The sequence below is a fragment of the Vidua macroura genome, chromosome 2 (assembly GCF_024509145.1).
Source record: "Vidua macroura isolate BioBank_ID:100142 chromosome 2, ASM2450914v1, whole genome shotgun sequence".
NCBI lineage: Eukaryota > Metazoa > Chordata > Aves > Passeriformes > Viduidae > Vidua > Vidua macroura.
The window spans coordinates 87,615,418-87,631,773 of NC_071572.1; the positions used below are offsets into that span (position 1 = coordinate 87,615,418).

The window sequence follows — 16,356 nt, forward strand, 5'->3', positions numbered from 1 at the left end:
AGTCCCAGGAACTGCCCTTTGAAGTTGATGGTACAGTTCCCGACAACTTAAAGGCCGATCCCACTAAGATAATAATTGTTCAGGTAAATTGGAGGTAGACCGAAGCAAGGGAGCAGGCTGCTGAAAGGCATCTCAGCAGCTTGAACAATACCTCTCTGTGGAAATGACATTTAGGGTACAAATAGCACCTGAAAAACAGTTTGCTATTAGTCTGTGTGATAGTTGCAAAACTGCCCATTTCCAATTGACAGTAAGTACTAGATGGACTCCAAGAGACATAAAATGGCCATTTGGTCTTTGTGCAGCCTTGATTCTTGTGAGAAATTGCCAACCAAAAGTAGGGAGAAAAGTTTGTTTTCTTTCTTGTGGTTGCTTTGAACTGAGAACAGTATCTCAGACTGGCACAATGTGTGACAGAGTAGGCATTATGGACTGAACATCCCAGCATGAAAGGTAGAAAGGTGTTGACAGCACAAAACAAGATTCAGAAGTTTTAATGTATAATTTAAGCTACTGTGTGCCTTGACACAACAGCTCTAAAATGCAGCTCTTTCCCATCATCAGAATGTTCCCAGGGAGCTCAGGTTCCAAGTAAAAATGGCCATATGTATATCTCACTGAACAGTTCAAGTCTAAAATATTGTTTGATAAAATGGTGACTTGTGGCTCATCAATAATTTTTCCTCTTAATTGATCTACTTTGTGTGTGGTAGGAGGTAGAATGAAAACTAGAGCTCTTTTTCTCAACTATCTCTAGCTATCCTTAGCTCACATCTCTGTACTTCCATAACTCAATGCCTTACCCCCATTTTCTGCTTTCCTTCCTCTGCTTCCTATTCCAAACAAGTCACTGAGTGGAAGCTTAAATCAAGCCTGAAAAAGGATTTAGCTCCTATTTAACTGTATCTTTTAGCAAATCCCATTATGCTAAGCAATGCTGTCTGGTTTTTTGTTATGACTTTCTTTTAACAGTTATTGGCAGGATTGGCAGTTTTCTGTAGTCAAAGTTTGACTAAAATTTTCCCTGCAGTTTTTTAAAGCCAAAAGTCAACTGGATAAAAGGGATCCAAGTATGACCTGATGCAGAGACCTGTTTTGTTGTTGCACTTCAGGCACTTCTTTCTACTCTGAAAGAACACATGTTCTTTCATGTGCCACACATGTGCCTCCAGCACACAAAGAAAATAGAGCTTTCTTAGTATATTTTTTCTCCCCTCTTATTCAGGAATATCATCTCTGTGCAGGAAGATCCAGATCCCTTGCTAGCTTCCAGACCTTCCATTATTAGCAGCAGGGATGAATGAGGCCTGCAGGTGAGAGCAGCCCCAACATCTGGCAGCCCATCTGTTACCTCCAGAAAATGTACAGCTTTCTCTAAACATAATTACACATCAGGCTCTTTCCAATCTGTTGCTGATATGGTTGCATTTAGTGTGGCCCAGATTTACAACTATGTCTTTAAGAGGCTTTTATATGTAAAATTAGATCTTTGGATTCTTTGGTACAGATGCAGGCACCTGATTTCACACATTTTATGCTACGTCATTTGTGTGATTTAGGTCTATTTTGGATCTTAAAACTCTTAAGCCTACAGAAAAATTCATGGGATCTAGTTATTTCCTACAGAAAATCTCAGCTTTTTCTAGAAAACCCAAATTGTCCATATTTCATGTGCCTAAATGTAAACATTACTAGACAATTCTTCACATTTTTACATGTTCAACCACAGTTTTGAATTTTAAGGTTTCCACAAGAGCCTTTTACTGCTTGCAACAGAAAATATGAAGAGACAGGTTTTGGGACGATGCTCATTTCTTTATTGGTTTTAAATAAAAAGAAAATGCCCTCTATCTAAATCTAGGGGACTAACCTACATTCAGATGCTCTGCATTTACTGAGATCCAGTTCCTCAGGTTTTAATCAGTATATGATACTATTCTGATTATATTCTATAGCTGCTGCTAATATTTTTTGGTTTAAAACCACATGAACACTTGACTATTAGTTCTGACTTTTCGGTTTAGTAATGCAAACTCAGTCTATGAAAGTGTAGTTGAAAGTGAACAGAAAGTCATCACAGTTTCTTGAGGATTTAGGATTTTTTCCTGTCACAGTTAAATAAGCAGGCTGCTATTTTTGGCATCTCTTTTAGATAGTGGGCAATTATCCAAAGCAGTTTCCAATTAGAGTGCTTTTAGTTCATCCAATTTGTAGACCACAAGAGAAGATACTGTTGCATTAGATAAAATAATTGCAAACATTCAGGCTGCATCTAGAACACAACATCCTTTTTTTCGGCCTCCTCACTTAAGAAAAACATCAATAAATTGAACCTATTTCATGGAAAATTATCAAGATAGAGCTGGATATGGATCTGGACCTTCTCAGATGATGAGAGTCTGGGAGAGCTGGACTTGTTCAGCCTGGAGCAGAGATGGTTTTGGGGCATCCTAGGAGCAGCCCAGAGTGTCTACAGGAGGGTGTTCGAGGAGATGGAGCCAGACTCTTCAAGCAGTGTAGGGCATTGACAACAAACATAAAATGAAAGGGGAAAGTTCAGACTGGATGTAGAGAGGAACTATTTCCCCTGACTGCCTGAGGGCAGTCTGACAGTGACACTCTGCTCAGAGAGGCTATGCAGGCTTCATCCTTGGAAGTGTACAAAACGTGACTGGTTGAAGCCCTGAGCAGCTTGGTCTGATCTCAGGACTGACCCTTGTATGAGCAGGAAGTTGGACCAGACAACTCCTTAGGCACTTTCCAGACTGCACTGTGCTATGATCCTTTCTTGAAAATTATGGCTATGATAAGGATATCTTCACCATCACATTGAATCTCCTGGAGCTACAGGAGTATTTGGAAAGTTGCAATAGCTTATGGAAAGTGATGTTTATGTTTCCTGCGTGGTAGAAGGTCTTCTCCTGACCACTAGGCTTTAGTTACAATTTCTGTGAATTAAATGTCAAACAGATCATTCCCATCTGAATAAAATTTTCTTGCTAGAAAAGCAAAATAGAGTGAGAGAATCTGAAGTCAGTGAAGTAAGTGACAGTGCTTCATACCTCTTCTTTGCCAGGAAAAAGGAGCAGTTAACTTCCTAAACAGATTTATACAGCTGCTGAGTGATTGACAGCCTGGATATTTTTGGAACTCCTGTGCGGGTCAAAATGTGGAAGAGTTCATTTGTTATGGGATTGAGGCCACTCAGGTTGGCTGTCTCCCACTTTTGACAGGATAAATTAGGAGTATATTGTGGTTAAAGACTGAATTGAGGAAATACACACAGAAGTTTAAGCTTAGTCTATCTCTGGGAGACCAGAAGGATAAATTCTCTATGAATGATTGCCTGAAAAGACACAGAGATTTCTGAGAAGCAATGAAGTTTTATTGCCTGAAGTTGTGTCATATTGGTGAGCTTAGTTAATGACCCTGCCCAGATTTCCTGGGAGTCTTGGAGGAGATCTGTGCACCTTCTTACTTCAGATTCACCTTTGCAAATTGAGGGTAATGACAAATGCCCATCAGCCTCAGAGGAATGGTGAAGATTAATAGCATTGTGTTTATTGTGCTGTGGATATTTGAAGCCCATTCCCACTCCAGATGTTTGTATGATTATTTCAAATCCATGGAGGTGTGTGTGTCAGGATAAACACAGTGGTAGATTTCTTGGTGTCTTTGGTCAAAGAAACTCATCTGGAAAGAAAACGACCAGGAAAATGTAACTTCAGCTAATGGTTTCTGAAACAGTCTGTGGTCTATGACCACATGTTTTGTGTTCCATTTAGAAAGCAATGGCAGAAATCTCCATCACCAGTGGACCCTACTCCATAAGTTTTTTTTAATTAAAATTGGCACATGGGCATGTGTTCAGGACCATAGTAATTACATTATTTGTATCTCCATATCCACTGTGGATATCTAGTAGCACTTTTAGTACTGAGTTTTCTCTGTAGCCTGGCTGCTTGTATTTGAGACATTACAAGCATGTGTTACCATATTGATGCGACTGTGCTTGGTCCACCTGGTCTGAGAGCTGCTATATTTACATTTCAGAGAGTGGTTTGGGTTGGAAGGGACCTTAAAGATCATCTGTTTCCAAGCCCCTGCCATGGGCAGGAGCTGGACCAGGTGGTGTAGTGGGTGAGAATGAGTGGGACATAGTAAAGTCCTGGCAGAACCATTGTATTGAGCTGACTGTGGCCTTTCCTTCACCACCACCAGTGGCAGTATAGGGACACAGAGCTGTGCAAAAGTGAAGGTGCTCGATGCTTAAGTGGAACTTGCTTCCCTGCTTGGGGAAGATGGAGAGTTTACTGCTGTGTACATGGATGTATTGATGGTGACATCATATAGCTGGTTGCCAGAGGGATTGGATTGCCCTTGTGATCATTTCACCTGATCTTGGGCTGCTGTTCAGCTGGCTTCAGGGCATTTTAATTATCCTCACACCGGCTATTGGACCAACCATCTCATCTGGTTGCTGGCACTCATTATGTTTGTCTAAGCATATCAGATATTCCTCATTAACTTCTGCAATAATATTCAGACAGAAAGTCCTAGGAACTCTTCCAGCTAATCCCCATTTTGGCTGCTGACCAAATAAGGCTTTATATGGCACAACTGTAATTGCTTCATTTGTATAATATTGATCTGCCATTAGGCAAAACACAAGCCAGCATTTCACTAGGGCACAAGTTATGCAGTGTTCTTTATTGCTTGCATTGCAGTTGCAGCTTCAGTTCCCACCTGGGAAATAGCTCCCCTGGTTTTTGTCTTTCAGTCTCTGCTTCTTATCAAAGTAATGAACTTCAAAGTGCTTGCATCATAATCAGACCAAAGCTTAAGAAAACATGTCTTAGCAGGAATCTTTCCACTTATTGCCTTTATGAAAAACATCTGTATGGAGGCACAAAGAAGCATGAATGTAATGTTACAGAAATCCCTCATGCCTCCTCTCAGTCTAAGTTTAGGCCTGCCAAAATTGTATCAACTGTACAAATCTCATGAATTAGTGATCTGTTTCTGGTGGCCACAAAAGTCAAGAATCCATCCTGATTTCTGTGCTGCCAATAGCTTTTGGCATAGTGGCCATGTTTCATTAATAACTTCATGGACATTGATGTCAGTGGATGAATTCCCTCACAAGCAAACAGCAGTTTTGCCCTGCAGCTTTCCTATGTGGAGTAAGCTTTCCTTACTAGGAAAAAGTTATTGAAGAGCTCAGAGCTCAGTCCAGCCTGACCTGAAATATTTCCAGGAATGAGACACCTCTCTGGACAACCTATTCCAGTGTTTTACCATCCTTATTCTAAGAAATTTATTTCTTACGCCTACCTTCTTTCAGTCTAATCTGACTTCCTTTAGCTGAAAACCGCTGCTCCTTGTTTTGCTTTAGCAAGCCCACTCAAAAGCTTTGTTCCCATCTTTTTTATTACCCCCCTTAAAGTATTGAAAGGCCTTAATAAGGTCTCCCTGGAGCCTAGTTTTCTTCAAGCTGAGCTCCAGCTCTCTCAGCCAGGGTCCAACCCTCTGGACCCATTCCAACAGGTCCCTGTCCTTCCTGTGCTGGGGTCCCCAGAGCTGCATGGAGATAGTCACAGGAGTGGAATAGAGGGGCAGAATCACCTCCTTTGACTTGCTGGCCATGGTTTTTTTTTATAAATTCAACTGAATGTGGTTACTCCATGAATTCCTGAAAACAGCAGTAGTATTTTTTCCCCCAAATGCAGCTGCTGGGAAGATGACAGAAATTGGGGTTTTTTCTTTCACTGTAGCTCTTGCCACAGATACCTGTATCTGTCACCTTGAAAGTGGTTAAATGCAACTCCATTTGTATGACTTCTCTGAGGATATCTCAGAAATATTAGCTAGGATAGAGGATTTTTTCACTTTTTATGGAGAATCATAAGCTGATGATGAGGTAGTTTATGAAAAAAGCATGCAGAGATGCTCAGTTGTGCACTTTTACTTGCAGAAATCACTCTATCGTGACTCCTGATGTTTTTCTGCAATTTCTGAGTCTTAAAGACATCTTACACTAATCAGGTGCTCTTGTGAGATCCTGATGCTTGCAAGAGGGAAAATACATCAACATATCATAAGGAGTAGAAAACAGGCAAAGACCATTTCAGATGTAGCTCCTCTTACCCATTATTGTATATTCATAAGTGGTGGATTCAGCTTTACATTAATGAATAATAGAAGAAGTCTGAGAGTGAAATATTTTGAAATATTTCCAGATTTGAATCAAATCTGCAAAAATGCCAGGTATATTCAATACTGCATTAAAATCATGGGTTTGTTATTATGCCCTGCTACCCAATAAATAGAACATACATTTATATAGCACATTGAGATATGGGGCTGGTAAGGAACTAGAAAACTTAAAATTTGCAGTTAGCCCAGCAGGATATTTTGTCTTCCATGATTTGTAGTGAGATTCAGCAATAAGTTCTGATTCCTTTTGGATATCACAGTAACATTTCTTCTGGGATAGGTGATTCAACCTAGGGCTGGGTCTTCCTGCAGAGGAAAGCTGTGAAATGCTCAGTCAAAGGTATAATATTTCTGCCACTGCTGGGACATGTTGAATGGAGTGAAAAATTAGAAGCTGCTGAAACAGCTGCCACCTGCTTTGTTCTGGAAGGTTTTGATGTAGTAAAATCTTCCTCTGCATCAGGTAGCCAGAGTTGGTGATCTTAATAGGCTCTCTAGTAATCCATCAGTGATATCAAATGGATTGAGGTGGATGTAAAGAAGAAACAGCTTTCTAAGTTACAAGGAACCACACCATATTTCTATTCAATAAGCACTGAATTGCATCCAAAAGAGATATGCTTTCCTAGCCTCATACTGGGTGAAAATAGTCCCTCTGTGGCATTCAAAAGCATAAATTTTAAATGCCTTACAAATATGATTAAGATATTATATAAAGGAAAATTTAAATCCTCTGGCCAAGATCAGTAATGGTGAATAATATTTTCAGTCCTGTTAAATCATCCATTTGCAAAACAATAAGATCAGTTGTGCAGCATTTGGCTTTTTCTTGAGATGGAGAGACATAAGGAGTTTCAACATATGCCTGGGTAACCAAACATAATGTCATTGCAAGAGGCTTGCACTAATGCAGTCTAACTGGGAGAGGAGCAGGACAGCATGAGGCATGATAAATCTTCACTGCTGTGACCCTCACCTCAAGCTGCTACTCCCTGACTTTCAGCAGTGCCTATCCAACACAGATGGAACCTCTGCCTGGCACTGAACCACATGTTGTGCTTTGCCATGAAACCCCGACCTGTCTGTGCCGATACAGTCATTTTCTTTCAGCTGGGGGACCCTAAACTTAGGAGTTACTGGAGAGGCAGGTGAAACAGTACCCAAACATCTTGCTGCAACAAAACTGTGAGTTGATGTCTGCTTCACATAAGGCATAAAAAGCAAAAAGCTTTCTGCCAGCCAAGCCAGAGTTGAATGTTGGCCCATCTGAAAGCATTATGTATTGGTGGGGGAGAGGGATGTACTTACACATGCTCACTTTACATATTTCAATTTTAAAAATATTACTGTAAATTCTTTCAGCAATTTCAACTATGTAAAAACCATAAATGGCTCAAGGTTACTAATGTTTCTGAGGTGAAAGAGAGTTCTGAGGCACTTGGCAGTGGGCTAAGCTTATCCTGAGAGTAATTCCTGCAGCATGGAGACAGTGTTAAACTGGTCTCAGACATTTTTGAAAAATATCACTCAAATGAGGGATTTGCTGAGGGTGGTGAGACACTAGCACAGGTTGCCAAGCATTGTTGTGGATACCCCATCCCTGAAGTGTTCAAGGCTGGGTTGGATGGGGCTCTGAGCAACCCGGTCTAGAGGAAGGTGTCCCTGCCCGTGGCAGTGGAGTTGGAACTAGATGATCTTTAAGGTCCCTTCCAACCCAAACTATTCTATGACTCTAAGATTCTAAGCCTTTAAAACATGTATTCTGACTGGCAGGTGTTGGACTGCAGCAGCCTATTCACATAATTCACATAATCCTACTTATGCTGGAACCAGCAAGAAAAATTGTGCTTAAAAAAAACCAAAAAAAAAACCCCAAAAAAAACCCAAAAAAAAAAAAAAAACCAAACCAAAAAAAAACCACCACAACAAAATGCACTGCTCAATGACAACAGGATTAGGTAGTTGTTAGCAAAAATTAAAATACCCCAGAGTTGGGAGAAACTAGCATTTCTGCTGCTGCTAAAGACTGTGTACTGAACCAATATGAACCAATTCTCTAGGGACAATTTTATGTGTTTTTTATTTACAGCAAAGTTTTGTGTAAAACAGAGAAACAAGCTGAGTAGCAATCCCAGGTCAACTGCTGTTGTTTTTACACAGGCAAAATATATATTTAATTGCTTGTGCCAAGAAGTGTTTGCATACTGTAATTGGAATATCTTGCTGCAAAACAGCTTTCAATCTATATAAATATTTTAAACTACAGTCATCAGACCTCTAGCTGGTGTAAATTGTCAGAACCTCTTTGAATTCAAAGTAGCTGTGGCAATTTTTAGCAGCAGTGGGTCTCCCATTAATTGGAACTCCTGCTGATCTTCAAGGTGTCAGTTTGGCTCATATTTGTTTACAAAGCTCAGCTCTAGGAACTAAACATGTACTATACTTAGGCTATACATAGAAGCTGTAAATACTCACTGCCCCTGGAAATTAACTGTCTTATTTGGATGGCTAAATGAAGAGTGCTATACTTATATTAATTAGCCACAATTGAAAAGTATCTGAGCACTGCTGTAAATTTCCCATATCTAAATAGATAGGAATAAACATTCTTGTAAAATTACTTTATTCTTATTGTTTGACTAATATTTTGATATATTTTTCTGTAAAAGGTGTTTCAAGTGCAGTTGGACAGGAGATTTTAAAATAATGTTTTTAAAAGGCTTCAGCTTCTAATGAAGCACAGAAACTGCTCAGAGCTTTTTTGCAGCACTTTGGCTTTCTACAGACCAGTCAGTTCTTCAGGGCAGGGGTATGTGAATTTTGCAAGATGGAATTCAGGAGGCGTTCACTGTTCCAGTGAGTCCTGAGCTGGACCTGAGCTTTCTGCTGAGATGGCTGATCATGTCCTTTCTTTGATAAGCATGAACATAAAAATGGATGAGCTTAGTAGAAAAACCTGAGAGACCCACTGGAGAAGAGCTAATATATATGAAGATTCACAACATGAATACTAGCAGCTCTTTATTTATTATAAATGCTGGCCAAATTCTGACAGCAAGTGCCAAGGACTCTATTTTGTTTGAAGTAACGTGAAAATGTTTTGATGACTCCTGTGCTTCAGTATTTGAATACAGTTTTTTTCATACAAGTAACATGACAGTATGCAAACCTTTATCAATCACAGTAAAAAAATTTCCCGTGTAAGATCTTAAATTGGTTTAAGAGGACATGCTTTTAAAGCAGGCCTTTTGTCTTTAAAGTTTAGATCATTTTTCTTGTAAAAATGTTCATGCATTAGCTCTTCTTTTTAATATTTATGTTATTGATCTTTCAAGCCTTCTGAGTACACAGTGATGTAAGCCTTGGCTGCATCTTCCTCATTAACAGAGTGCTTGTTTCATTCCTAATTTATTAAACATATTCAGCAGTGCCATGCAGCTTTACACTTAATTTCTCTTGATGAATTGTCAAACACCCTTAAACCGCACTACATTTGTGTCATATTACAATCTGCCATCAGTGCTTTTCAAAACATGGGTAAAATAAACAGCTCAAAAGATGTGCAGGTCTTAATTTTTTTGCTTGGTAAGGTTGCATTTTAATTTTTCCTGTTAAAAATTATTTGAATGGATTATATACATAAGCTATAAAAATGTGCCCACTTGTGTTTCGCTAAGCACATTTAAGAAAGATCCTTAGCTGCATGCAGGAAGAGCTAGGCTGGGGGGTGAGGAGAGGCTCCTGGCAGCTGTGGCCTCCTCTTCCCAAGCCACCTGGGCTGGATACAGATTAGATCACGAGAGAATAACTGCAATTCACATCACTGAAATAAGGTCACTGCCCTTGGCTTCACTGAGCACCCTCTCTGCCTTGTCCTGCAGGAGAAAGCCCTCCAGCCTGCTCCAGGAGTGCCCAGGGGCAGGTCTGCATGATGGCTGCACCAGCAGGTAGCTGCAGGGAAAGACATCCAAAGTGCAGGGAAGAAAATGAGCTTGGGACACATCATCACTTGCCAACACTGGCTGTGATACTGCAGTCCCAGGAAAGCTTGTTCCTGTAGTGGTGATGCACCACCACATATGTGGTTTTACTTCCCATCTTTCTGATTCCCTCTTCTTTACAGGCACCCTCTTCTTTACAGTTACATAAGAGTATATGTGCAACACACTTATAGGGCAATGTGGTCATATATTTTATCCCAATAGAAAGGAAGCCTCTGTACTTTGCCAGTTGGTTCATACCTTGTATATGGCCCACCTATGGAGCTTTGTCCATATAACATTCAGTATTCCTTGTTGAACTTTGTTGTATGTTCAGAGAACCTGAGGTTAACCAGAGATGCCATCTCTTTGCACCATGTGACTTCTAAGTGACTGAGCAATTTCTGAGACTTTGAAATCCCTTGTGAGAATGATTTGTGAAAAGCCTTTTGGAGGGTTGGGGGTCTCTGCTCTGCTTTTGCCTCCTCAGCAGTAGTGGTGGCCCCAGCATTTCTGGGATGCTGGGCTGTACATTATGGCTGCAATTTAAACAAGGCTCTTTTCGTGTATGCAGGGTCTCATTAGTGAGTCACATTATTTTTCCACATCTAGCTCGTTCAATATTGAAAATGAACAACATCCCCAACTCTAGCAGTGAAACAACAGTGCCGCCGTCTGTGATGATAACTGCAGAACTGTGCTAAGAATCTGCTCAGGATGCAAGGAAGTATTTTTGGTATCTGACACGCCAGTTACACAGAATTTATGAGACTAAGTTCAGGAAAGGGATTCAGGAAAATGTCAAAGCTGTTTAAATAGCTAAGACATTTAAGTTTTCCTGGCAAGGCTCTACTGGCTGCCTAAAATATTGTTATTAAATGCTTACAGCAGAGATCCTGCCTTGGTTGTAATGCATACTTAGGTACCTGTCTGTGCCTTTATGCCAGTATTCAGTATTTAGTATTCAAAAGCAGATATTCTGAGACCATAATTCATGGAGGCAGTCTCCATGAACCAGGCCAAGGCCTTGGAATTGCATTTGGGAATGATGCTGATTGGTGCCTGTTGGCTGTGGTGGTCCCTAGCCTGGACCTAACCTCATTTCCTTGTGGTGCAGGGACCTTTGTGTGTCTTTATTAGCTGTGGAAATGCCCCTCTTGTGGTTGAGCATGTACACGAGCTGGGTACCACAATGTAGTACACCATGGTGTTCAGGTGACTTGTTGCATGCCTCCCTCACTGCTTCTTATAGACTGAAGTCCAGCAGATGGGTCAACTGCAAACCATAGATGTGATCCAAACTCACTGGAAGTCAAAGCAAACCTCTCTGCTGGCTTCCCTGGGCTTTGGGCAAACACCCTGCTGCAATTCTTTTGGGTAACAAATGAGGTATCTGTTTGGAATCACTGATGTTATTTTGCAAGGGACTGGGTAGTCCCGTTGTCATCTGTCTGTAGAGTTTTATCTTTTGATAACTGTGTAAGATGTATCTACAGCACAGATGGGCTCTTCTAGAAAAAAAAAGAAGGGGTACTAATTAATATTTTAAACTGCTTACTGCTGTTTATTTATAGGGAGATGGACAGTGATTTTAAAAGAGTGAAAATGATTTAATCCTCATCACATCTTTCATACTGTAATTCTAAAGACTCGTTAAAAATAGCTGTGATCCATGCATTGAAATCACTGTCCATGTACCCAAGTACTTGTGAAGTGAGGTCAGCAGTTTTGTCTTAACTGTCTTGACTATTGCATGCAAAGACTCTGTTTTCTTCAGACTAATGGAAGAGGCAGGACTGTGCAGTGACACCAAGGATTAAAGGTCAAATATTAAAGGCCTTGCCTGCTTACTACTATTAAACCCTGACTCTTGCAAAGACATCAGTTCCTTTATAGAGGAATATATTGTTTGGACTAAGTGTGGCATTGCAGATGCAGTCCTACTTTTTAAGATGAAAGAAAAGTTTTTGCCATGGATACTCAGGTTTCCAAATGCCTTCCTCTGTGGCAGAACAAAGCACTGTCTAGGATGAGTATGGGTGATCTAGACCAGCTCTGAGATCTTGGTATATAATTTTCAATGCAGTCACCATTGCACGTTTTAGGCTCTTAGTTATAACCTACCTGGGAGGTACAGCAGTGTTGATCAAAGGTTCTCTGTGTTTTGCTGACCAGAGGGAAATTATTTATTTCCACATGTTGAGGTGGACCTGGATAACAAAGCAACAGAGAAAGCAGTGTGAAACTAACCTGGTTTTACATGGCCTACTAGACATGATGAGGACAATAATGTGTTACATTTATAAACAATACAGTTTAATTTCAGAGTGATGATTGCAGCTTAAATCCACATTTACTTCTTCATCCTTTTTATTTTCATTTCTCTATTGTGATGTGAAACTGTCTATGGATATGGCTAATAACCCAGCTAAATAACCCTCTCATGAATGGGTTTCATTTATTTATTTATTACTCTAGGATTACTATCAACCAGCTGCAGCTTCTCTAAATGACTGTGGGAATATTTTCCTTGATAATCTTTAATGCTTTGAAAGATAAACTTAAACATTTGGCAAGTGAGAAAGCTCTTTCCCTTCAACATGAAAATTAAACATGAAAATTTATGTTAGTTGTAAAAGACATCAACTAGTTGTTTTTAATTCATCTTGGAATATCCAAGTGAAAGGTGTAAGTAGACATTAACTTGAAAAAAAAGTTCTAAATTATCAAGTAACATCTTCACCCAAAATAAGATAAAGACTGAAAAGAAAAAACCTTTCTAAGAATTTTAGCATAAGGACTTTGTCTAATTTGGTGAGCTTTAATGTTCACACTTGAGAGACTACAGCTCAGAGGAAATACTTTGAAGATGCTTTTTTCAGATAGACAGATTGATAGGGTTTCCCATCTGCTTTAAAATCAGGCTGAGATTAAGTGGCTTGTTGAATTGAGAGTTAGTGATATTCCTTGAGATATATTTCATTCTTTGTGGGAGTGATCAATCCTGCCTGCATCTGTAGAACTGTCAAAGCAGCTGCTTGTGTTATTGCTGCCCAGTGTGACAATTCAACATAACAACATTAAATTAGACCTTGGTTTGGATCCCTTGAAGCAAGAAGGAGTTTTGACATTGACTTTGTAGACAGCAGGCTCCAGATATATATCCAAGCAATTTTCAGAATAAGTAATGTTGTTCAGCATCAAAGAAATGTGTTTCCAGGATCATCTTTCATTTATGGCCTGATCCCAATGTCCTTAAAAAGGTAACATTTATATTCAGTGTGCTGGAAATCTCTCTGTTAAGTGGCAAGGCTGGCCACACAGTTATCTTTCTGAATGGGGCAAACAGACTGAAAGCACAGGCTTTGTAATGAAAAGCTGAGTATGAAAAATCTGTAGTAAATATGACTGATTCAAAAGCAATTGCTTCCAAGAACAAAAGGGACAAATGAACAATTTCATTCCAATTTTGCAATTGCTTCTCTCCCTCTGGAGTGCGAACCATAATTAGAGCACTTACACAAAATCACATTTGTCAGCTTGGCTGCTAAATTCCCCTTAAAGATTTATCCACCAAGAGCAGTCTGTTATCACTCCCACTACAGCCTACAGTTCTCACTTTCACTTTCAGGGACAGACAAGCAATCACTTTATCTCTGTTGAAAATCTCCTGTAAGTCTAACTGCAGTGAAGTTAGGTAACATCAGATCTACTTAAGTAGTTTCCAAACTTCATGACCAGCCAGCAAGGACCTGTCTTTCATCCAGGAGGAGCTTTATGAAAAGCTGTTACTAGAAGACAGTAAAGGTTTGTCCTGAAGCTGACATTTGTCCCACAGATGAACCAGAGTAGTAAAGGACTCTCCATAAGCTATGAAGTACCATTATCTGTACCTGGTTGCCAGGAAGATACCTCTCTTAATAAGAGAAAAAAATTATATTCTAAGACCAGAAAGGACCCCCAGAGATGAGAGATCAGCCATCTCTAGAAGGGCTGAATCACAAACCCCAGTGTCTTCTAGTGCCATATGATTTGACAGAGCCCTGCTGCCAAAGAATCTCTTCCTGGCCCTTCTCTGAGTGCTTTGAAGGTGTTGCATCCTCTCATTGTTGAAGTGAGAATGTTATTGACAGCCACAGTTCTTGTCATATCCCACTCAGTCCTGACTGACAGATACTTTGGGGATGAACTGTGCTGCTGCTCCACGTGCCTCTGCAGAGCCACATGCGAGCCTGGGCAGACACCCATCAGAGAGAGTATACATTTCTTTTAGGCATGGATGCACTAGGGACCTCTGGACATAAAAATAGGAAGATAAAATTTTACTGATACTGATGTAGTTGTGTATCATTAGGATATGTGACTGTTTAGGGTCTTAGTAATGCAGATAGGAAGCTGTACACTTAAGTGCAAAGTTTCCTTTGGAGATGATGAAGGCTGCATAAATACCTTGGAAGATTAATTATCAACTGATTTTAAAATGTTATATAGTGGCTACAGTCACTATCATAAATCCAGATGTCTTACATTCAGGTTTGTATGGTGGTCTATACTGTCTAACCGCTGCCATCCAGTCCTGATGCTCTCTGACACCTAAAGGGGAACCTCTGAGCATGCACAGAAGCAACTGCATCCTAGGAGCAGCTGTGTCCTAGTTCTTGGCTGAGTTTCAGTACAATTCCAGCAGCCTTGAATTCCTACAGAAGCAGTGGTTCTGTGCTTTAGCCTTTGTGTTGACAATGCCCCTCTGCCTGCACAGATCCAAAGTCTCTCTCAGGTATTTCTCTCATCTGAAAAAAAGATAATTTAAACATGATATGGAGGACACCAGGCTCACAGAACCCCTTTCAGTCTGTTGCACCCATGCCACTGTGTTGCTAGCAAAGCAGGATTTGTCTTTCATTCAGTGGTAGCATAACATGTATAAACTCTCCAGAGAAAAGTCCCCAGGATGTCCAAAAAACCTTCTTGTCTCTCAGCACATAACTAATTGGCTGGCTTTTCTCTTCCAGCAGTGCTTGAGCTTCAGTTTGGCCACACTGTTCCCAGGTTTCCCCAGTGCAGTCACCCCTCATCATCACCTTCTTCCACCATTTCTCAGGTGTTCTTTGGGCTGGGACACAGGGTGCTCTCCCAGAACAGCAGGGCAGTCCCTGGAGTCATGGCACTAGGCGAGACCCCAGGTCTTGCCTTTCAGCTAAGCCTCTAATGTGCAAAGGGATGAGGACTCTAGAGCCTGCATCCCATATGCAGATGTGCCAGCAGCAGGGCTTCAGACAGACAGACCTCTGGGCACTTTTGTACAGTGCTTTCTATTGACTGGCTCTGGACAGCATCTTAGTCAGTGTGTGAGCTGTTAGTCCTCCTCAGCTCTTCCTCCCATAGCCTGTTTCTGGAGCCCTAATCCTTAGCTCATGCAGGATCAGTCTGAAGTGCTACATGTCACAACTGTAGTGACACAGTGACTGGCAGCATCTAGCACAGGCAGTCTTTAGTACATGGGGATACATTTTCTCATCTGCTTGAAAAAACAGCCTGGGCCCACACTTTAAATATAGATTCAAATAAATCTGTGTAAATCGTTTTTAATTCCAGGCAGAGTTTTATCATCATTTTGCAAAAATAATTTGGGTTGGTTGATAGAATTTTTGCATTAAAATCCAAGCTGTTCTGAAAATCATTTCTAGAACTGGAAACACATTTTTCACATTTGGAAGTAACCACAATTATTTGTGCTGCCAAGGGCTTTAAAATATGGAAATGAGAGGTTTATTTAGTGTGTGGATCAAGCTTATAAACAGCTTAAGTCCTCATTCCTTCTAACATCTTAACAGCTGTGCAGTTTCTTACAAAATATGTTTTATCGTTTCAAGAAATGCTGTTAACCTCGCAGTTTTAAAACTGAATGAACAAGGCCTCTTGGACAAATTGAAAAACAAATGGTGGTACGACAAAGGAGAATGTGGCAGCGGGGGAGGTGACTCCAAGGTTAGCCTCAATGTCACCAAAAGCGGGTAAACAGTATGTGAAGTAATTGGTGCATCTGCTGGGGTCTTACCTGCGACAAAACAGCTTCACCAGTAGCACAGCACTGCTGGTACCTGCAGCTGAAACTGAGGTGTATGCAATTACTGTCAAAGCAAAAATATTTGCATTCGTT

General features: G+C 40.4%; 1 protein-coding gene across 4 annotated transcripts in view; it reads left to right on the top strand.

The window, feature by feature from the left end:
* The window catches only part of GRIA4 (glutamate ionotropic receptor AMPA type subunit 4), a 211,437-nt gene that overhangs the window by 178,060 nt on the left and 17,021 nt on the right, over positions 1–16,356 (top strand). For 2 of the 4 annotated variants that reach the window (XM_053969887.1, XM_053969884.1), the window contains exon 14: positions 16,070–16,184. The exons of the other annotated variants lie outside the window; for them this stretch is intronic. In XM_053969887.1, coding sequence (XP_053825862.1) covers positions 16,070–16,184 — 115 coding nt within the window. The remainder of the gene's footprint in view (positions 1–16,069; positions 16,185–16,356) is intronic. 4 annotated transcript variants of the gene reach the window in all.